Source organism: Eurytemora carolleeae, unplaced genomic scaffold, assembly GCF_000591075.1.
Source record: "Eurytemora carolleeae unplaced genomic scaffold, Eaff_2.0 scaffold1617, whole genome shotgun sequence".
In the NCBI taxonomy this organism is placed as follows: Eukaryota; Metazoa; Arthropoda; class Copepoda; order Calanoida; family Temoridae; genus Eurytemora; species Eurytemora carolleeae.
Window position 1 is genome coordinate 38,138 of NW_019397626.1, and position 24,408 is coordinate 62,545.

General features: G+C 30.8%; 2 protein-coding genes across 2 annotated transcripts; one reads left to right on the forward strand and one right to left on the reverse strand.

The window, feature by feature from the left end:
• The first annotated feature begins 844 nt into the window (after nucleotides 1–844).
• LOC111715244 (uncharacterized) lies at nucleotides 845–10,787 on the forward strand. The gene is made up of 14 exons (XM_023490552.1): nucleotides 845–926; nucleotides 2,264–2,352; nucleotides 4,112–4,196; nucleotides 4,738–4,850; nucleotides 5,987–6,030; nucleotides 6,339–6,393; nucleotides 6,868–6,923; nucleotides 7,870–7,903; nucleotides 8,000–8,053; nucleotides 8,365–8,429; nucleotides 8,490–8,823; nucleotides 9,246–9,357; nucleotides 10,044–10,183; nucleotides 10,622–10,787. The coding sequence occupies exons 2-14, from the start codon at nucleotides 2,282–2,284 to the stop codon at nucleotides 10,722–10,724; spliced, it is 1,266 nt and encodes a 421-aa protein (XP_023346320.1). The 5' UTR covers nucleotides 845–926; nucleotides 2,264–2,281; the 3' UTR covers nucleotides 10,725–10,787.
• Nucleotides 10,788–13,905: 3,118 nt separating this feature from the next.
• LOC111715248 (synaptogyrin-2) lies at nucleotides 13,906–23,971 on the reverse strand. The gene is made up of 5 exons (XM_023490554.1): nucleotides 23,891–23,971; nucleotides 22,374–22,435; nucleotides 18,961–19,120; nucleotides 14,937–15,024; nucleotides 13,906–14,666 (listed from the first exon to the last, which is right to left on the reverse strand). The coding sequence occupies exons 1-4, from the start codon at nucleotides 23,928–23,930 to the stop codon at nucleotides 14,987–14,989; spliced, it is 300 nt and encodes a 99-aa protein (XP_023346322.1). The 5' UTR covers nucleotides 23,931–23,971; the 3' UTR covers nucleotides 13,906–14,666; nucleotides 14,937–14,986.
• Nucleotides 23,972–24,408: the final 437 nt, after the last annotated feature.

The following is a 24,408-nucleotide window of genomic DNA, read 5'->3' on the forward strand; positions in this document are numbered from 1 at the left end:
ATAATCTGTATGTTTAAACCTGAACAGTATTCTGTGTTCATGATTTATCCTTCAAGTTCAATAATGTAAATGTTTAAACCTAAACACTGTTCATTGTTTATAATGATTTATCCTTCAAGTTCAACAATCTAGATGTTAAAACCTGAACACTGTCCTGTGTTCATGATGTTTTTTATCTTTCAATTTTAATAATCTGTATGTTTAAACCTGAACAGTATTCTGTGTTCATGTTTTATCCTTCAAGTTCAATAATGTAAATGTTTAAACCTAAACACTGTTCATTGTTTATAATGATTTATCCTTCAAGTTCAATAAGGTAAATGTTAAAACCTCAAAATTTTACTCTGTTCAGGGTATAGAACACGGTACTTTTTGATAAGAATAAGAAATGGCGTTTGTATCCTCTGAAATTACTTCTCATGATGAGATGCTTCACGAATTATTTTAAAAATGTGTAGGATGCAAACTTTTGTTTACATTATTATTCCCATTTTTTATTCGTTGATTTTTCGACGCCTTTTTCTTAAAATATAAATTTATTATTTGATTTTTTAAGCCGTAGAAATTTTCACATAATGAATAGTTTGCTTTGACATTTAAACTGATATCAACTTAATAAATTCCTTACTAAACCAACATTTTGAAGCCTGTGTTTATATCAAATACACTTTTGTACTTTTTTACATGTTATTTTGTGGTTGTTTTTATAATTTTGTATTTTAAAATAAAAAATATGTAATGTGGTAACAAAAAAAATAACTTTAATCTTAAGCAAGAAGCAATTACAAGATAATATAAAGCTGTGATTTTATATTTTCATAAAAAATTAAATGCTAAAAATGTTATTGTAAAATTAAATTTTTCAGATAACTCTAAAATGTGAAAACAAAGTAAGGATCTGCAAGGAGAGGGGAATTGGAAAAAAGGTTTGTTCAAATATTAAGAAAATTGTAGAAAACAAACTGTTCTCTAGTAATGTATTTTCAACCTTGTAAAACTTTTCATGGAGGGATGTTCCAAATCTGTTTACATGCTTTTTATTGTTTCGCGAAAAGTTTTATTCCTGAACGGGATTGTTAGAAAATGTGAATTGGCTTTTTATTGGAATCGTTTATTGAAAGTCGTCTTTGAACTTTTAATTTATTTGTGACAACCTTCTTTCACATGTATTATTCTTGAAGTAATAACCACAAAATTATCCTAGTCTTGGGAATTCCAAAATGGGGTCTGCCTTTTTTGTAATATCAATATTACCGTAGAATTTAACAATTTCGTTTAGATTTTAAATCTAAATGAAATTCTTCATGTCTCCTGTGATATTGAAATTATACTTCTGAAATTAGGTTTACGAACAAATTTTAAAAAAAAAAATTAAAAGATCAAATACTACCTTGAAATTGTCTTGCTACTGCCATGTTTTGCGAGACACCCTGTCAATGTTACATATCATATTTTTGATCTGTTTCTCATTTTAAGTTTGGAATGATGATTGTTAAATCACGTGTTTTAATGAGTTTATGAAGAAAATTTGTAAACTAGATAGACAGACGGGGAACAGTTTTAACAGATGATGTTAACTCATTTTTACTATATCAATGTGACTCATTTTAATACAGTGAATCCCAGATATATGAATACATGCAAGAGTTTTATAATGTCATATTACATATTTAAGATTAAATGCCACGGAAAAAATAGTTTAATATGAATATTTTAATTGCATTCATATTTCAGGGCTATTAATTTACCTTCAGTTAAAAATAAAAAGAAGTTTCTTTAGAATTATCAAAAAACTTATGACGGCCTTTGTATTGATATATCTAGGATTCACTTTATAATGATCCAATAATGATAAAAATAAGGGCTTCAACTTTCAAGTCGAGATGCACATAGCAGAGAGCATGTATCCTTTTAAAAAGATGTTTTTTCTAGTTATAGTTCATAGTTGTAAAGCATGTATGACAGAAAGATTAGTTTTCATACAAAGCTGGGTTCCCAATCCAGTGTAGGACTGAATATCTATAAAAATAAAAATATGAACGCTCAAGCATAAAATAGTGCGAAATTTGGATAAGTTCTGGGACGAAATTTATTCAGTTGGGAGAGGTCGGTGAACTACCAACCACAGGTTCAAATCGTTTATCACCGATTCAAAGTTAAAGATTCATAATAATTTAAATCGGTGAGTGAGGATTTGAACCGGTGGTATGTAGATCAGTGACCTCTACAATTCATTAGTTTGGTCCGAGGTCACCTATTTCAGGACTGATGAAGGTTAAAAATGCTGCTGTTTCTGATCATATCTTCAATATTAGTTCCAACCTTAGCAACTGAAAACTCTCTCAACCTCAAGTAAGTTTCTTTTCACGATTAATGTATTTAGTGCTGAATTCGCACAATAACAGTAACACCCTTAACACTTTGGAATAGGAAGACGACTTTTAGACTTAAGGTTATGATTTTAAATAGTCCAAAAACTTGAAATATGGCAATTGTGTATTTTGGGCCATTTTACCTAATATATTGGGTTTCAAGCAAACGTTAAAGCTATTTGGTTTAAAACAGCCTCGATTACTCACAAAATTGCTTAAATATCGTCTTCATATTCCACATTGTATTTCAAAAATATATATTGAGCTGAAAAAGGAACCCTCGAAATAATCATTTGACAGTATCCTTTCAACCTTTATCTGAGGAACAATATTGTAAATTTTATCTTAAAGGAAAATAACTCTGTCGATTTCCTTCCTTGTTTCTTCTGCATAAATCCGCAAATTTTTAGAAAAAGGCAAACAAAAAATGTCCATTAGTTTACTTAGAATTGGGTTCCAAAAAAATTTAATAAAAATTAAGAGAAGAATCAGCAAACATTAAAGGGCACCATCGCCGATTTACCGTGCTCTGTATCCCTTTAAATGATCTTGAGATAAATCTGTACAACATGTTGTTTTGAAAACATGATAAAAAGTTTTTCCCCCTAAAATGTATTGTATAAAATGTATTGTATAAAATGTATTGTATAAAATGTATTGTATAAAATGAATTGTATAAATATAATTGGACACTTAAAATCAAAGAAAAAATTTGATAGAGTACGAATTTTATGAAGAGGGAAAAGTGAAACTTTGCAATTAAGTTGTTTACTTAATTTTTCCTGGTTAAATATATTTGTTCAGGATTTAAGTTTAATATATATTTGTTTATGGTTTAAATTGAATATATTTGTTCAGGGTTTAAGTTTAATATATTTGTTCAGGGTTTAAGTTAATATATTTTTTCAGGGTTTAAATTGAATATATATGTTCAGGGTTTAAATTGAATACATATGTTCAGGGTTTAAATTGAATATATATGTTCAGGGTTTAAGTTGAATATATTTGTTTAGGGTTTAAATTTAATGTATTTGGATTAGGGTTTAAGTTTAATATATTTGTTCAGGGTTTAAGTTGAACATAATTGTTCAGGGTTTAAATTTAATGTATTTGATTAGGGTTTAAGTTGAATATATTTGTTTAGGGTTTAAGTTGAATATATTTGTTCAGGGTTTAAGTTTAATATATTTGTTCAGGGTTTAAGATGAATATATTTGTTCAGGGTTTAAGTTGAATATATTTGTTTAGGGTTTAAGTTTTATATATTTGTTCAGGGTTTAAGTTTAATATGTTCAGGGTTTAAGTTGAATATATTTGTTCAGGGTTTAAGTTTAATATATTTGTTCAGGGTTTAAGTTGAATATATTTGTTCAGGGTTTTAGTTTAATGTATTTGTTCAGGGTTTAAATTTAATAGATTTGTTCAGGGTTTAAGTTTAATATATTTGTTCAGGGGTTTAGTTTAATATATTTGTTCAGGGTTTAAGTTTAATATATTTGTTCAGGGTTTAAGTTTAATACATTTGTTCAGGGTTTAAGTTTAATGTATTTTATTAGGGGCTAAGTTTAAGTTAATATATTTTTAGACAACGTGGCTGAACCGCCAATAACCGGTTTCAATTGAGCGCCGATTCCAAACTCTAATCATGTTTGAGCTGAGTCTCGTGTGTGAACAATCTCTCTAGATGCTGTTCAAATTCTTTAAATTCGGCCTCAGGGTAATTAAACTTATTTGTTTAGGGTTCTAAGTTTAAATGTTTGGGGACTACAATCCCATGCCCTTCTTGTTAAAGAGAGAATCAGAGAGATAGCAGATTATATTCAGGTGAAATTTTAAGATAAAAAGTGTTAATAATATATTTAATATTTTATATTTAATATTTGAATTTGAATTATTTGCTTTCTATAAATTATCAATCATGTTCAAAATTAAAATATTCAAAATTATGTGATCATTTTTGTTTTCATTCTAACAAATATTTAACACTTCTTAAAAACTTTTTAATTGTACTCTAATGTACTGCATGTACTTATTCTACTCCTTGTACTCCATGTATTCATTTTACGCCTTTTTCTCCATTAACTTCTTGTATTCATTGTACTTCCATAAACTTTAATCTATGGATCTGATAACAATGTTATTGTACTCACTTCCATAAACTTTAATCTATGGATCTAATAACAATGTTATTGTACTCCCAAGTACTCCATGAATTCTTGGGAATCTGATAACAATGTTATTGTACTCCCAAGTACTCCATGAATTCTAGGGATCTGATAACAATGTTATTGTACTTCAAGTACTCCATATATTCTAAATATCTGATTTTGATGATATTTTACATTAAGTACTCCATATATTCTAGAGATCTGATTACGCTGTTATTGTACTCCAAGAACTATGGATGCTGGATGATCATGACATTATCAGGAATGCTACGGAAGAAATATATCATACTACTGGGTTTTATCAACTCAGGTAGATATATAGTGTACTTCGCACCTTTCTTTTTAGATACAGGGTTATCCACTAAGGATAAGACTTCAAAGACGACGGTAAGGAACTAATTTAATATGTTTTCTTACATGTTGGGTTTCTTTTAGCTCTAAACATGTATTTTCACTTCCAAGTCGTCTAATATATACATCGTAAAACTGTATTTCCGGCAGAACCCATAATGCAACCCTCGGCCTCAAATGATGAAATTCAACGAGTTCCAGGTTGTCATTAAAGTCTTATCCTTTGTGGGTCACCCTGTATCATCTTTCTATTTCTTTAGCATACAAACAGTTTTCGATGTCTCATTTTTGTACCGCTGTATGATTGGTTTATATTATTACTAAAGGCCGGCCTTTAAAAAGTCGGGTGGGGGGGGTTAGTTTCCTTGTAGATACTTTTTATTCATAATTTTAAATATGAATTAAATATTTTTTCCTTTTTTTAAATAGATATTTTTGTCCCTTGAACATGATTGGGTTGTTATGATCGAATCTCGGAATTTTCCTATTGCGAAAGTTTAGTGTTGATCTACCAGGGGTTGTAATCTGGCAGCACATTCATCCGTCCACGCTTCATTAATTCTGAGAAGAGGGCTGACAAGATTCCAGCTCCCTAAGGGCTTCTTAGGCCTGAGAATAGTAGAGTGCAGGAATTCTCTGATATACTGGAATGAGGCCCGGGTGCCTTACAGATAGGAAACATCACACTCATTGCTCCCAATCATTTGTAAGCCCGGATTGGTTACCTCCAGGTACCTTTAGTTGGCAACCTTTCCTCTCTTCATCATCATTCACTTGGATCAATTCACTGAAAGCTTCTTTCTTGTTGAGTAGAAAGTACGCACCCTTTCGTTGCGAGATATGTTGACAGCCACTCCTCTGTCCTCCTACATCCGTCAGGTGGTCATAACTGCTTAACCAGATGTTGTTTTCAGATGATTTAGGAACAACAGGTTTGCGAGAAGTGCGGGAATCGAACCTGTAAACAACAGTCTGGATACCAATCCAGTTACTGGCTGCGGACAAGCGTGCTTAACTTTTTAACTTAACGAGAACTGGTGTCACACACTAGCCACCCCACTGGCCCATATATTTTTCTATTAGACTTATTTTTAGCGGTGATAGATGTGATGGTGTGTGGTCCCCTCTAGGTTGCTCAGGTCCGGACATTTTGTATTAAAACCTTTTTATTTTTATTTTTTCGTCTTTATTATTTTGGAAGATAAAAGTGAAACATCAATTTATTTTATGGCTGTATCCTGATTGTTCTAGAAAAGACGAAAAAGAAAAAGAAAATTCTAAAATTTAATTTTAGTGGGAAAAATTAAGCAATTAGTGCTACTGAAGAATTTTGTAAAATAATATTTAAGATTTTAAAAGTTCCCCAAATACGTTTTTCTTTTAAAAAATTGGCTTTAAAATTTCACTTTTGTTTTCTACACCAAGAATAGAATAAAGTTGTATTCAGGTTTAGCAATACTATCCAAATATCCAATCATTTCAACTGATTTCACTCCTTTCAGGTAACCATCATCATTCTATATCATAATTAATAAAACTTGCTAAAGCTAAATGGCTGGATCGAATGGTTTGATATTTTTTTTTTATATTTTGGGTACCTAAGGGGTAACATAATCTTTGAAAATAGAATTGTTTTCAAAAATAAAATTTTTTTTTAATTGCAATTTTTTTCAAAATTAATTTTTTTTTAATTCCTCGGGCAACGCCGGGCACTTCAGCTAGTTATTACTATTATCATTATTATTATCAATACACGCCATGCTACTCTGCAGGAGTCAGGGATCATTAAATATTGGGCGAACAAAATAGACATTTTAAACTTCCATTTTTAGAACCTGTGGGGGGCGGGTAAATATAAATTTAGCTCATGAAAACTCGAATGGTGAATTACTTTTATTAATCCTATAATAGGATAATAAACGGGGGGGGGGGAATTATAAATCTTTCTTGTAACCTATTAAATTTTTATTTATCAGTGTGGCAGGGTCTTATTTTATCCTGGACGGAGAAATTTTAGTTTCTAAAGGAATAGGTAATAGATTAAATAGATTTCAAATAACAATGTTTTTACCTTTCTCACAGGTCAGAATTAATGAATATAGGGAAGTAGGTTATCAAATGATTTAACTATTTCGCTAGTGTTGCCGAAAATGTTCTAGAGAAGTAATTTAATTAGCCATGGACCGAATTTATTGAATTTAAACTGCCTTCCGCCGGTTCATATTTAAATCCTTCCTTTATCTTTTACTTTGACTCGGTGGTTCAAATTTGAACTGGCAGTAGGTAATTCAGCGACGTAGCTCAAATTCAATAAATCGGTTAAAAATTCTGACCTCTTCCTACTTTAAAGGGAGAGTTGAAGTAGTTTCAAGGAACGTTTACAGTCTCTTTAATTAGTTTATTATTATTTAATTAGTTTAATTAGTTAAAATAGTACACAATAACTTTTTGATTACTATTAGCAAGGATTTACCAGGGAGAACTACCAACCTTACCGGGAATTTACTTTTCCAAATGTGATTGATGAAATATCATCAAAAAAGTTGAGAAAACAAGAGGAAAAGTAAATTTCCTGTGAAGTGAAGTTTTCCCGAAGGAAATTTTTTCTCCAATTAAATATGTCGTTTTATCCCATTCTTTAATAATCATTATTAACCATTAAACTTTTTATTTTAATTAATAAGTATATTCAATTGTGTGTTTGATAATATTAATATGTCTAGATAATAAAGAAGTTTATGTTTTTGTTAAAATTTTGAAAGTTAGTTTTATTCATCTTGTAAATGCACAAATTTTTCTCATGAAAATGTGCAATTCATCAATTTCTGTCCCTTGGGCGAACACAAATATATTTATATGTTCTCTGGGTGAAAAAGTTAAAGAGTAGTGATGAACAAGGTTAATAATGTTGCTCAAAATGGAATAAAATTGTTTTGCTCATAATTTGAAATTAAGTTTTATAGAAAGATTTTTTTCAGGTAGAGCGCGAATTCAACCTACAACAAAAATGAGGAATTGGAAATATAAAAAACAAAAACAATGATTTTAAACCAAAAAAAAAAGTATTTTAATTTGTTACTTATTTTAATTTATATTTTATATTTCCAGTATAGATATATTTACATCTCATACTGCAGCATTTCCGTACAATAAATACTACAGGTAATAGGGTTCCCCCCCCCCTTCTTTTTAAATTTTAGGAAAGTTTAACTTATTTAAATTATTATGTTTCCTTTATTTTAATAGGTATTTTATCCTTAATTGAAAAGGGTTTTCTGAAAAGTACAAATTCAGTTATTTCTTGAAATAAATATTGTTCTAATTTTTGAAATATTTTTTCTTCTTCTTCAAATTAATAGATCAAGCTTAGATTCCAGCTTTGCTTAAAGAATATATAATGTTTTCATTTATATTTCACAAAAACCTTTTTACATTTGCTCTTGATATATTTTTTTAATATTGATTTGATTCAGAGAAACACAAGTGACAGAGTTAATGGAAGCTGTTTTAACTTCAGATGCTGAGTTTATCATTTTAGGTAGAACATAAAAATTTTTAAATTACGATTTAAAAGTCCAAAAATAATGTTTTCTTGCAGGAGGAGATATCAATTATGATTTTAGAAATATGTCTGAAGCTTCATACCAGCTGATCACTAATCATATGCAAGATTCATTCTCAAAATCACTGGATTCTTCTGGAATACAGACAGATTGCCACGTGGTAACGACAGCTGAATCCAAGATGGAGGATTTACAGCGGATAAATGAGGTGATTGATGAGGGTAAAAGACTGTTAAATGATATTGATAAAGATATTGAGACGCTTGATAAGATTACAAGTAATGATCTGGAAGACTATCAGGATTTGGTCTCTTCCATTGTAAATCTAGAACCAAGAGAAACCTCGCAGACCTTGAAAAACACATACAGGTCAATTTTTCTAAAAAGTTAGTAATCCCTAATTTTTTAAAGAGTTCCTGAAATCAGAATTAATGTTGAAAGTAGTTCAACTGCGTAGACGTCGTTGAACTGCTTCTCTTGTGGAAAAAGTGGTTCAATATAGTCGCCTAAATTAAGTATATACTTCTCTCGCTATTAAGTAAAATTGATCCCGGAACGTGATTTTTTTTTCTCAATGGGGTTTTTAATTAATAAATGCTTGTCCTCTTATTTGTATTTTGTTCAACATTCATTTATTTGACGATAAGCTCGAGTTAGCGTGCTGAATAAAATAATGGGATTTTTTTATTTATTTGGTACTATCGCCTATGAGGAAATGGTATAGGAGTAGATTGACATATTTAATAATCTACATTTTTTATTTATTTATTTTTATATTAATATTATTTTAGGGACGCCTCTTATGACCCTGAGATCCTTGACTATATATTCTATAGAACCCGTTCTGGATCTGAAAATAGAGTTAAAGTTCTACACAGAGAAGTTTTAGATCTTAGAGCTCAGGTTTAATATTGTATTTGTTTGCTTTTTGTGGAAAATGGAAAAAAATAAGATGATCTGTCTAACTTAATAAAATCGGAGAAAAATGAAAAATTTTAAAAATGGACAACATTTTTTTACATTTTTTACTTTTCTAATAAATCTAAGTTTGGAGATTCTTTTTAGAATTTTTCTTTTTATTGAAAGTCATATAAGAATGAAGAGAGCAAAAGAAAAAACCGATAATCAATATGGTGACTGGTGAGGAAGTACATTTTATCAATATTTGCGTGTTCAAGATATTCATTTCAAGAGTAAAAATATAAACGGATTTATTTATTCAGTTTTATAGGATTCTAAAGAAGCATAATTGACAATTTTAAAGCCTATTAAAGTCTATTTTCTTTTCATTTATTATTTAGATTTTTAAAAAAATATTTCGGGGAAAAAAATTTATACATATTCAATACAGGGTGTCCCAATAAACATAATAGTTGAGGGACGATATCAAGATTGTCCTTGTAAAAGATTGATTGTGATGCCTACTAGGAAAGATGAAATCCGTAAAATGTTTTGTCTGCTAGAGTATCTGTTTATAGAAGAAGTAACTTTATTATGTAACATGAAGTAAGGTATAATATTGATGCCCATTCTTCACAAAGTCGAAGTCGATTCTCAATTCTCATGTTTATCGGGAAACCCTTTAATAGATATTGATTGAGCATACTTCTGAGTCTTGTTTACTGTTATTTGGTTGGGCTCAACCATGCGCTGGGTGCGCAGATGCCGTACAAGAGAAGCAAACCATACTGGAATCAATTTGTAAATCAACAAAAACTGCTCAATTAAGGTATCTGACCTCATTAAACCTTCAACTTATAATGTTTCCATTTTTTTTTTTTAGTAATTTGATGTATTGAATGATTCTCCTTGTACATCTGTTTACATTACTGTACACTGTACAACAATTGTCTAGCTTTGAGACATTTTTGGACATTTTTGGGGTTTGATAAAACTTAAACTTAGAAAATCAATTATGGTATTAATTATGTCATATGTTATATTATGTATACAGTCGGACCCATAGAAGTGTGAAATATGAAGACGACATTTAATCAACTGTTGTGTATTTGATTATGTAAAGCATATAGTTTTACTAGTAGCTTGAAAATCCACTTGGTTTTACTTTAATCTGATTTTTGATAATTAAATGTATCATTGAACACGTTTCCGCATAAAAGTTCTCGATTTTCAATATTTTTTTTCATTTATATTTTCTTCTATTTAGTTTGAGTGACCACGAAGGAGTGATGGTTAATTATATTCTGTCACTAAATCAGTTCTGCAAACCAAATCATTATTTTGCACAGTTCTTGCAAGCTAAACTCTAGCAAAATATCGCAAAATAATTTTAAATGTATTTTAGATTTAATAAATGTTTTATCTCTTGTAAATTGTGAAAATTGTGGAGAGTATTGTTAATTATACCAAGATAATATATGAGAGAAACGATAAATTCTCTTTGGTAAAAAGGACCAAAAACTAGTTCAGTCTAACCAAATATTAAGCGATGTACGGTACAAATAATTTATTAATGATTAAAAATAACAAAAGAGTTTTGATACGAGTTTATCCGGGAAATTGAGTTGAGATTGAGTTCCGACAAACTATCCAATTTTCTTTTTACACCTTGATATGAAGGTTCGTCAACTGCCTTTAGTTTGTGTACAGGTTAACCAGCTCACCCCACTCGGGATTTCCTAAACTGGTCAAAATCCCAGGTGAATGTCCTGGGAACCACGGGCCTCTTTACTTTAGCATCAGGTTAAAAGATTTCTCAACAGAATCTACACAAATAGAGAATCAGGATAAAAGTTCGCAAAATCATTGTTTTACTCAGCTGCTACAATACCAAGATAATATAGAAATGGATTTTATAAATAAATATTTTCTTAGTTGTCAGAGTAGGAATATATTGGCTTAATTAGTTTAGTTTTTTTTATTCTGTTTGACAAATTAGACGGTACCTTTAGAGAGAAAAATATATTAATATATCTATATGATTGAACAAGACATTCCTATATATGTACCCTATAGCCGGCCAAACGGCTGGACCGAATGCGCTGACATTTTTGAGGACATTCATGGGCAGCCTTGGCATAGGTTACAAATTTTTTTAAATTTCAAAATAATTTTTTCCTTTTTTTCAAATTGTTTTTTTTTCACGGGCAATGCATGGTTATTCAGCTAGAATTATATATATTAATATGTATATCAAATGTTTTCTCTAAAGGTAATGTTGTCGGAATTTCAATTTCATTGAATGAGGACGTGCCACAAGGTTCACTTAGAACCTTTGTCTCATATCTCTGATCAAGATATTGAAGTTATTCAATATTGGACAATGTTTTATTCTGATCATTCCTTCATTGTCTCTGGAGGAGATAGGCCAGCCACAACAATTTCTATTCCGAGCCACATTCTCCTCATTTTCTCGTCCGAGCCCCCTCGAATCCTTGTCCTCCCAATATTATTTTTGTTAAGTGTAATCCTCCAAGATAAAAATAAAACAATTTGCAGAATCGGGCCACGTTAGGGCATAAATGAAAAAGTAAATTTTTGCAAATCGAAAAAAGTAGTTCCACTTGAATTAAAGTTTTCGAGTTTAATGCCCTTAAAAATGTTTACCTTCATAACGCACATATTCAGATAATGCCGCAAAAAATTTCGACTTTATTTAACTTAAATCTTTTCTGTTAATTTCGGTGAAAACCATAACATTTTTTTCGGATTGTTCCATGGGGAAAATTGATTTGCACAGGTATGCCATTTATTTTATATCAGTAAGGTTAGCCATTACGGAGGTAGAAGATATTTAAATTTTAATTTTGACATCATCCTCATGGCTTCAAAGATTCCAACATGATGTAATCATTGCAATACTTAAGCCTATCCATATTGAATGCCCTACCGTGGTCAAATTTAAAAAAAATAGTTTTATCTTGGATAATTAGAAACCTAAAGTATATAATAATCTAAGGACGAGGATTTCGAGGTGGCTCGGACGAGAAATTGTTGAGGCTGGCCTTCCTCCCCTCCTGGAGCAGATATCTCATTCCTTCCTGATCAGCCACAGATTTAAAGCTTATCTTTATGAATCTGATATCTGAGGTTAACCTGAAAATACGTCCACAGTCCCTTTAAAGGTTTGAAATTTGGAAAAAGTTTTAAAAATATGTGTGTTTATTTATTTAGAGATAGTAATGTACAAGCAATCACTTTAAAGGGACTGTAAGCGTAATTTCAAGTAATCCTCCATGCAAAGAGGACAATGCCCGATATACAACGTGGTCCCCTTGAAAGCTTTGTATCCATATTTTGGAAATTTTAAAATGTAAATTTTTGTTTACTCTGCAGAAGTGAATTGCGTATTTGTTGCTTACAAGAAAAAATGGAGAAATTCAGAAAAATGATATTTAAAATTACGCGTACATTCGATCCCTTTAAGATATTGTTAGAGGAGGGAGGCATCCTGGGACGCTAAACTACCTACCGCCGGTTCAGATCAACGATTCAAGTCTAAGGTTTATGAGATTAGATGGATTTTAAAAGATAGATTTTTTCAAGGACCCTGAGATGGAATTTAAAGAATTTGAGCCGCGGTTTAAATCCGCCAAAACCCGGTTTAAATTACGCGCCGACTTAAATCTTGAAACATTTGATACAATTTTAAGTGGATCCAACCATATTTAAACCGCGGCTTAAATTTAAAACGCCGCTCAAATTCTTTAAATTCGGCCACTGGCTCCGTAATATAAGAAACTGCCCTTTAAGAAAAATTGGTTTGCTAAATAGTCATCAGAGATGGAATTTAAAGAATTTGAGCCGTGGTTTAAATCTGCCAAAACCCGGTTTAAATTAAGCGCCGGCTTAAATCTTGAAACATTTGACACAAATTTAAGTGGAACCAACCATATTTAAGCCGCGGCTTAAATTTAAACCGCCGCTCAAATTCTTTAAATTCGGCAACTGATCTCTTTTCAAATAAACTTTTTAGATAAATACCCAATCCTTAAGGGAAAAGTACATTTATTATTCTTTTGTCATTTAGATGACAATTACTTTTTTCTTAAAATTCTGCTAACATTGTATTTTCTATACTTGGTCTGATTCACTCTTCATAAATAAACTTGTTTTACGACAATCATATTTATTTCAGTTTACATCATCTTAAAACCTCATTAACTAAGCAATCATTTAATGAATATTAGATACATCAATTTACATTTATTATACATTAACATTTAAAACTTTAAAAGGGAAAATTGTGGGATAAATTCGTATTCTTATGTAATAAAAAGGATCTTTTTTATTCTTCAATTCCACGTTTATCAACTAGTTAAGTGGATAAAAGTGTTAAATGATTTGGTTTGATATCATCGCCACACCATCATTAAACTTTCTTTTGTTAAATCACTTTCATAAATGCAGTTCAGTATTAGCTTGTTGTTTTCAATCAAGCGGAAAATGGTTGAACAAAAAATTTAAAAACTATAATTTTTGGTTAATAACCTTATTTCACCAATCGGGCCAAAAACCTTTTATGAAATCAGCTTCAAAAAGTTTACTCCAGTTTTTATTAAAGTGATGTGTTTATCAATCCAAGTGCAAAACCGTTATAAAAGTAAAAGGAGGGTTATAGCTTTTAACAACATATTTCAATCTATTCAGTTTACCCTTGTCTACAAAAATTAACATTTTAAAGTCACTTTTTATGCTTCTTATGGGAAATTTTGCTTTTAAGATCAGTGCAAAATTTAAGGAAAAGCTTTTCTTCTCCATTAAAACTCCTTTTCGATGTACTCAAGATAAAAAGCAAGATTTAGAATCAATGACAATTTACTGATCGTTTTTCATACACAGCGAACTATTTTGTAAAACACATTCTTGAAATTGTATTTTAGAAACAAAATGGACCAGTTTTTCTTTTCAGATCTTTGCTCTGAGTAAATTACAGCTTTATAATTTTACTCAGAGAGAAAAGATAAAACTTAATGTTTTTAAAATAAAAATTCAACTCTGAGTTCCAACAAAATATTATTCATGTGCAAAACTTTTGTCAAATTCAAAGTAAACTATGAGCAACAAAAGCAGATCATCTTTGAACTATTCTTTTCCAAATAAAACTTTAGGATGCATTTTAATCTTTAAAAATATGAAGAAACCCTGAAAATGTTTTTAAGGGATTAAAATAAAAATAATGCCGATTTTTTTATACAAATGTAATATTCCGAACCTAACTTTTTCACTTCCATCTTGCCGCAGTCAGCTTCCTGTAATATTCCAATATCAATAGATTATTTTAATAATTAAAATCATTCTTATTCAAACAAAGATTTAAAGGGTTAACCGGATATTTCTTTTATAAATGTAATAACGCTAAAAATTAAGTCTTCATGTCCCTTTTAATAATAACTATTCATAATTTTATATTCATATATATAAAATTATAATCTCTGTCTGTAAACGGCGGGAGTAAGTATGAGTACCCTGGGCAACGCTGGGCTCTTAAGCTAATATCTATACAATATATTGGTATATTCCTTGATCTTGTACAGGGGACTGATCAGTGCATGGCTTGGCGGCATATTTGTTAATACTGCACGTTGTTGTAGCCGCCAGCATCTTCACCTTAATAAACAAGATTTTTTTTACGGTGAGAACCAGAAAACTGTGGAATAGGTAGACGACATTATGGCAATACTTTTGTGTATATGATCTTACAAAGCAAATAGTGTTAAAATTAACTTATAAAATCGCTTATCAAGTTGATGAGCCTGTTTACAATAAACAATAGTCTTATGCTCATTCTATTAAAAGTCATTACTTAAGTCGAAAAGTCGTCTTCCTATTCAAGAGTTTACTGTAGAATCTGGATTTGTAAATATATGAGGATCTAGCTGGAGTAAAATACCAACCCAAAACATCGAAACAAAAACTTTTTCCTCAAAACTTATAAGACATCTTAAATACCATTTGTATTGGTATGATCAAGTTTCTGCATAAATATTTGCGAAAAACATTTTTTTAAATGTTGTAAAAAAAAGCAAACTTCAGGGCGGCTCTTTATGAATCCGGATCGAGATCAGCATTAAAATAAAATGGATTCTAAGCTCTACTGGAAATCCAAGCATTAGATGTTTCCAATTATTCTAAATATAGTTTAATATTACACAAATATAATGATGAGAATCTTTATATTTTCAAAAATATCCAAAATATTTTAATTTAAAGTTAATTAAAGTTAAAAACAAACTTAATTTCCCTTTTCATAAATTTCATAATTTAGAATTTTATAAGAAAATTCGAGACAAGATTTAAGAACATAGAATAAGACTTGTTGCTCTGCATTAAGTGTACCCAAACTAGAATGTTAAAGACGGGCAATTAATAAATAACAATTACAAAACTCTCTGAAATAAAAAAAAACAGAAAAAATATTTCAAAGTTAAAGATGGGAATTGCGTTTTGTCTGTTTTTAAATGTGCAAGGTTTTTAAGTTTGTTGAATCTCCAAATACCAGAGCTGGCGATTTAAAAAATTCAAGAAAATATGACTCAGGTCTTCGGTGTTGTTGGGACTTATTTGTGGCTCAGGCTTACGGATTTATAGGTTGCATTTGATTTTCCATAAAGTATAGTTCATAAAACCGGTTTAATGTTGTATTTGGCGGATTTTCATAGTTGGAATTGGCGCATTCCGGGTTTTGATGAGAATAAGACCCAACATTGAGCCTTATTCTCCACTAAAACCAACCAAGGTCGGTTTTATTTTCATTGAGCCTAATTCTATGTTAGTCGAGCTGTCGAGTTGGGTCTAAAATTGGGTCTTAAAGATGTGTTTAAGGAACTACGACTCGAGCCGAAGCTTTTAAATCGTTGGCTCAGTTCACAAACGCACAAAAAACTATGCTTATCATAATCTTCAGTCGCACCCAATATATTATGTTTGTTTTTTTAACTACTGAATAAAGTATGTATGATAAATACCTTGTTCAAATTCTTATGTAAATTGAAAACTTAAAAATAGATTTCCTTTAGTTTTATTTTAATCAAATACAATGTAAAAAGAATTAACTACAAAATAAACATGCTTTTTCAAACAAATCCTTTAAACTTTGATTAGTCCTAATATCTGCATAAAGTTAAAGTGTGATAAATCTATTAAATTCATATTTATCCAGGAAAATTATACATGCAATAAAAGTATATTTAGGACGGAAAATAGAACTTTGTGTTTTAAATCACGGAATCAAAAATTGATCTTAATCTTATGATGACCTACGGATTGATTTGATTCCAGTATCACGGTGGACTAAGCCAGTGGGGTCGGTCAAATAGGCCTAGGATTAGGCCGGGTACTGTAAAATGTCTAAACGCGCCATGGGAGTTGTCATAGTTAGCCCTCTCACGGGACTATGCCAAGAAAATTGACCCCTTTCGTATGTTAGTCTGGTTAGGGCGACGTACTGTACCATAGGATCGGGTCAGTACACGCTGTTATCTGGCAGGCCGGTAAAAACTGGGCAGGTCCTGTTCGAATTCAAATTTACTACGGGGATAGAGTGCTATGATATTCCGGGATGGTTGTACCCTGCAGGTATAACTTAAATTGATGAATTACGTTTTGATCCTAAAATTCAGAAGTGCCCACATTGGATATCGAAATCAAGCGTTCCAGATATAACATTATCCAACAAAAGCTTCAATCTCTACTTAAATGTCGTAAAATTGAACAATTATTAAGATTTTTAAAAACTTGTACACTGACATTGTACTATCATTGAATCATGCACGTTTTGTCGAGATAATAAATTATTAATGATAATAGATATGATAAATATGATAATACAAAGCTAAATATAAAAGTTCTAGTCTAGAATCTAGTAATACCCCCCCCCCCCCCCCTCCATATCTAAAAATATAACACATTTCAATCGTGATTTTCTGAAGATTAAAAAAACGATGCAGGATTTTAACTAAACTGTAAACTGTTGAATTAAAACTAAAAAGTAAAAAATACTGTAAAATTCAGGAGAATTTAATCTAAATACTTGTAGGACGGGAAAAGAATGAAAATATTAAAGGGACTGTCAATGTAATTATAAAGTTTCCCTTCATTATAAGAGGGAAAGGCGCGATTCACAGGGGTATCCTAAAAATCTTTATTGAAACAAGTACATGTAACAGTTTCCGCAAACTATCAAACGAGAATGATCAATTTTTAAAGAGAAAAACAAGGGTTCTCATATTAGATCGGCTTTTAAGGGTACCGTTGTGAATCAGCCATGCAGCTCTTTAAAAAAAGAGTTACTCCAATTACGTCTCTATCCCTTTAAAATTCCCTGCAACGTCGTAATTAAGCAGGTTGTCAAGTTTAGACAAGGTTTCACACAAATTGTTCATTTCAGATAAGACTCATTTTTTCTAAACAAAACAAGTCCCAGACGAGTTCTTACTTGCTGGTGTGTCCCATTTAACACATTTTTCAAAGTGAGTTGAAAAGGATTTTAACGCGTGCAGTTTCATTTTTTTTCTTTTTTTTCTCACAAGTCCGAGATTTTGAAATTAAGACAGTTTTGAAATTTTGAGAAAATTCTGAATTATGAGAAAATTCTAAATTATGATATCACTTTTCAAGGTACAAAAAAAGGTGGAGTTCATTATCAAGACTGTTGGCCTAGATAATCTTTAAACGAATATTATTTTTATCTTAAAACTTTGCTGATATCAAATTAAAACACTTTGTACTTTTGTAATATATTTAAACAAATTACTTTTTAGTTTTTACACTTACAATTACTCTGCTTAATGTTCAATGGGACACCAAAAATATGTTAAAAATTCATTAAAAACACAACGCTCAAGATTTGTTGGGATAAATCTTGTCAATTTTCAAATCAAAATAGTCTTTTTATCTGATAAAGTTGAAACCTTGACTCCAGTGTCACCTAGCGGAACTTTTCTGAACTGAAAAGAAGAAATCGCAGGTAACTCATCACTGTGTTCTCTTTAATCATCTTCTACTTCAGAAGAGTAATTACAATTACATTTTAATGTTTATTTTAGTCCAATTTTAGAATTTTTATTTTTGCTTGAAAATAAAGGTTTTTTGAGAGAAAAATATTAAATTGAATTTAATTCTCAACTCTTTTGTATTAAATTGGCAAAATTCTCAAAAATTTAAGCTTTGCCGAATTTATTTAATATTTATATATGTATTCAGTACACTGTTTTACATTTAAATATGTCAGGATCAGTAATTGTACCCGGGGGGGGGGGGGTACATTTTTTTTATCCCCGGTTCTACGACTTCATGGATACAAACTGCCAGTGATATTTTAAACATTATAAATAACAAGGAGATTCTCTAATTTTTGTTTTACAGTTGAAACTTTCGCAATAATAGTTAAAATTTAAAATCATGTGTATAATACCCTCCAAAATTTTGAACTTTTTTACAAACAAATTTATCAAAAGAATATTCCTGAATAATGTCAATGAAAGCTATGCACCATCGTTGTAAAAAGACAAATTTAAGTCAAGGAGCGGGGGCGGACTAGCTAACCTTGCTGATTGAACGGCGGCTCACTGTATCCGCCCTGTTGGTACGCCTGATATCCTCCGCCCTGGGTATCCCCACGCAGCGCCTCCTCATCAATACCTCCGCCAAAGGCGGAATCGAACCCTGCCTTGAACCTCTGGTATCCAAGGAAGCAGCACACTCCCTACATATCAATCAATTAATCAATGAATCAATCAATTATTCTTTTAAAAACCGTTCACCTATTTGGGTATTTTAATGGTTAACTAATCTATATAATAAAATAAGACATTCGCATGTTGCGTATAGCCGGCCAAACGGCTGGACCGATTGGGGTGAAATTTTTATTGCGGACATTCATGGGTGGCCGGGGGTTGTTATAGGTTAAAAAACCGAAAATATTAAAAAGTAAGACTGAAACCAATGAATAGATGATATTTTGTATTACTCTGAAATTACCCAAATAAGTAAACTGCAGCTATTAAAAAAAATACATGTGATTATGTGATTATGTGATTATGTGAGATGAGATCTGCAAGAAGCCCCATCTTGGGCAACCCAAATAAAATTTGAACGGTTTTGCACTAAAAATCACTTTAGTTTAGTGAACAAGAACATATCAAAAAAACTAGTTATTCAAGTATATAAATAAAGAACATTGAGCAAAGAGTTTAGAAGATATGTATTATATGTATTCCTCTTTATCTTCTTTAAGTCTGTAGGTTGATTCAATTATGGGGAAATGAAACCTAAGCCAAGAAAAGTTGGCTCCTTTCATCTAATTTTTCCTGCGGATTCGACAACATATTTGATTTAGGATTAGGAACTTTAAAGAAAATAAGATTTTTCATTTTTTTTAAAAGAACTAATTTTGGTAAAAAGTATAATTATCTAAACTTAAAACACCTCTCTATTGATCACATAGCAATTGCAGGAAGCAAGAAAAAAATCGAACCGAATTGCCATCGTTAAAAAATTGTATTCTGCAGTTTCTAAGAGAAATCAAAATAAAGTGAGTGGTGCTTATTCTGGGCGGGCCGAATTAGTCTTTATCTTCTTCATGTTTGGGGGTTAAGTAAGGAATTTTCATTTAAGAGAAAAGAGAATGGATGACTGAGAAAATGGGGGGGGGGGCTGTTACAGCTGCAAGTTTTGATTATATTATGTTGGGTCTGAAAGCTCCATACTATTATTAGAATAAAAATAGAGACCAATTTCTTTTTCTAAAGAATTATTATATATTAAGAGAAAATTGAGAAAATTAAGAGCACTGCATGAGTCACTTATACCATACTTCAAAGTGAGTTTTAAGGGACTGTCATTGTTATTCTAAGTGGTTCTTCATTTAAAAAGGAACATGCTAAATTCACAACGGTACCCTTGAACGTGGATGATAAAATGTTTAACAATGATAATTCCTGCATTTGTTTTTCTGCAGTAGAATTGTGTACATCACTTTTATAGAGAAACCACCATCGAAAAAAAAATCAGTTTTCAGAGTTATAATCCTAATTATCTAATTTATCCATGATCAAACAAAGGTTTCAAGGGTACCGTTGTAAATCGGATATGCCACTCCATAAACAGTGGGTTACTTGAAATTACGTTTACAGCATCGTTAAGTGAATACCAGGGGGGCTGGATATTAGCTACCTCTCCGTGTGTATTAGCCAGAGTGTACACTTGGGATTGTTTACTGGTTAAGGATATTAAGAGATTATGGGCCTATTCATACAGTACAAACATCAAATATGCAGTACGCTTTCGGAGTACAAGTGTATGGGGAGGTTTCCTATCTTGAATTTTACTCAGTTTTCTCAGAACCGTTTATTAACGATGAAATATAGCTCTAAAAGACTATAATAGTACGTTTCCTGTGAAAATGTAATCCTGCACACGATAAAGGAGTAGTGGATTATAGTTACATGGAAAACAAATTCTTCATTTAAATATTTTCAGAATTCACCCCCCGAGTACTGCAGTTTACAGATTGACCTTTAGAAGTGAAGTACATGGCCTGAGCTGGGAACTTTAGAATGGATAACCTTTAATCCCAACTACTTAATCCGAATATCCACTGTGGAAACTTTTAATTTTAGTCTTTAATCCACTCTTTTTCTCTCTCTTTGGATATCTTTACATTATTTTCTCCAATGAGAGTGCAGGAATATAGTTCGTAAATTGTATTGACCAATGACAACCTTGTAAATAAATTCTATCCCATGAGAGAAATCTGCAATTTCTAACAAATCAAGAATTTGTTGTCGGCCATTTTGTAAATTAATCGGTGAAGAAAAATATTTAATAGTACGTTTAAGATTCTTTTGTAACCAATTTTAACTAATGTATTAATAAATAAATGGGTAAGAAATTAAGTGAGGTCCCTTCCAGTCGAGAAAACCCACAAATCTGGCGTTCTTAGAATCCAATTTGTTGATCAAAATATTTAATCTCAAGACTAACATAATCTCGAGATTATGCTAGTCTCGAGATCAGCAAAAACAGAGGATTAAGCATTAATCCTGATATCCACTATTCTAAAGTTCACAGCCCTGTACAATTAGTAAACCTCGTTTAAAATTAATTTGATATAATCATATTATCAAAAAATTAGGTTCTATAAAAGTATTAATTACAACTTATGTTGTTTTCATGTTAAGGTTTAATTAAAAAAGTTTCAGGAACTTAATCTTCATTTAAAGACTCTTCTGAAATGCCGAAGAATTTAAAAGGACTGTAAACGTATTTCAACTGAACCTCCCTTAATAGAGTGGCATGACCGATTCACATGGCACCATTCAAACAATGAGAAAGCAGGGGTTAATATAATTCCATTTCTGATCCCAAATGGGATCGGGGTTGAAAGTACATTTAGGGGCATGAAAGTACACTTTATATGTCATTGTGAACTTTGACAAGGTTTTGTGTACGTGTACTACACTTCAGAAATGAGTACTGCATTTGAATATTAGTATTCAATATAAGATATAAATTATGGTATACAGAAAAATAAACACTCCCTTGCAGTAAACATTCTGCAGTATGGAATTTTTTCTACAACTTGACATCATACTTGTTTACAATAACAACATGGTTTATTTCTGCCCCTAATATCAATCAATCATCATTTGGGATTGATCAAATGGAATTATATGGACCCCTGTGAGAAAGATATCTTGGTGAGAAAGTGTTAGATTCTGACAATTTTCTACAATTGCCTCTTGATGCATTAATCTGCAAATGGATTTATTCAGAACTGCAATTGATAAAAATTCGCTTTAAGATTGAAAAAGAAGGGTAAATCCATCAATTTTTATCAGAACTGGGTGTAAAAAGTGCTGTTGTATATGGAACTCTATAAATGAAGGGTGTTGGCTCAAAAATTACATTTCTTAATCAAGATTTCGATCAAAACAAAAAAATAGGTTTGTTTTTACCCAGATAAAGATGGAGATGAAGGAGAAGAAGATGGCTGCTGCTATGTTGGTGTGTCCATATCCTAAATCATAAAAACAATGAATAATAATATTAATAACGAGCTGAAGTGCCAGGCGTTGCCAGAGTAATTTTTTAATATTGATTTTTAAAAAAATTTAAAATTTTGAAGAAAAAAAAATTTCGGTCCAGCTGTTTGGCCAGCTATAGCTATCATATATTAAAATATATATGAGCTTTATTATACAGATAATGATTATAATAATAATTTTATTGATAATGTTGAAATAATATCAGATCATGTTAGGTACATAATTTGAATTATAAAAGGTCAACATCAGGTTGCAATGATATTAGTATTTAAGAAATTTAGTTTTCGGCAAAATGCTTCTAAAAAAAATCTCCATTTTTTCTTTAGCCACCAGGAACGGTTTATTTAAACTTATATCGTCCCCACTTCGACACAACTTGATACTGACAAGATAAACCGTAATAGATTTTACTTAAAGGGACTGTAAGCGTAGTTAAAGGGACTGTAAGCGTAATTTAAAGGACTGTAAGCGTAATTAAAGGGACTGTGAACGTAATTGTAAGTGACCTTCCATGCAAAGATTCACAAACCGTAATCGTAAAAGATTTGTCTGCATGTTTATAATTTTAGAAACTGATTATTTTCAACTGCGGTTTTCCTACAAAATCGACTTAAGAATTTCTACTGCAGAAAAATATAGGGGAATTATTAGAATTAAACTCTTTTAACCCATGAAAACTACAATATCTTCCTCATTATTGATCAAATTAAGATTTCAAGGGTATCGTTGTGAATCAGACAATGCCATCTTTGCATGGAGGCAGTTAAGATTACGGTTAAGCTGACTGACTTTTAAACCATGTGACCTCTAATTTACCAAGTGTTCAGAATAAGTGTTTAATTGATTCAAATATTTATAATTTTTAAAGTTTGTGTATTTTTTTTTAATAGAAACAGTTTATGATTAGAAATATTCCGTAAATAAAATTGATTACATTGTCTAGAAGTAAATATAAAAGTTTCATTATAGCACTGGTATAACTTAATTATAAAATGATATTATTTAGCTTCTCTTTAGTTCTCGTAAAGGTATAATTTTCATAATGGAAATTTCTTTTCTAAAGAAACGCATCTTTTTATGAGATTTAATTTTTTTTAACAGCTGTTTCGTGGGCAAATTTTTTAGAGACAGTTTCCCAATTTTGATCAAACATTACAAAAAATGTTATGAAAATAAACTACAGGCTACAAAGAGAACCAAAAACAATGGAATAGGAAGACGACATTGTAGCAATACTTAAGTGTATTAGATGTTGTTACAAAGAAAATAGTTTTACTAGATACTAATCATATGACTAATTAAGTGCATCGGGTCTGCTTACACTGAACAATTGCTGTGTCTTATGCTAATTGGAAAATTTAAAATTTGAGTCTGGAATTCAATTATTGATTGATTGATAGAAGTAAAAAGGGAAGACGATATCTAACCTGCTGGTGGTTCCTCGCTAGAGCCCCATTGGTGAGCCATTACGCAGAAAGCCAAGAAGTAGAAGAAGGACCATAAACCTACAAATAATAAAACTGTGTTGGAGTTTTATAAATGGACATTTTATAAATGGAATTTTATAAATTGACATTTTATAAATGGACATTTTATAAATGGACATTTTATAAATGGACATTTTATAAATTGACATTTTATAAATTGACATTTAATAAATGGACATTTTATAAATGGACACTTTATAAATTGACATTTTATAAATTGACATTTAATAAATGGACATTTTATAAATGGACACCATATAAATGGACATCTTATAAACAGGACATTTCATAGACATGCCTTCATGTGTATGATTTTATGATATTTAACATGTCCGTCAATGGAATGTAAATCTATGAACTGTCTATCTATGAAATGTCTATTTATGAAATGTCTAATGTCTATCTATGAAATGTCTATTTATGAAATGTCTATCTATGAAATGTCTATCTATGAAATG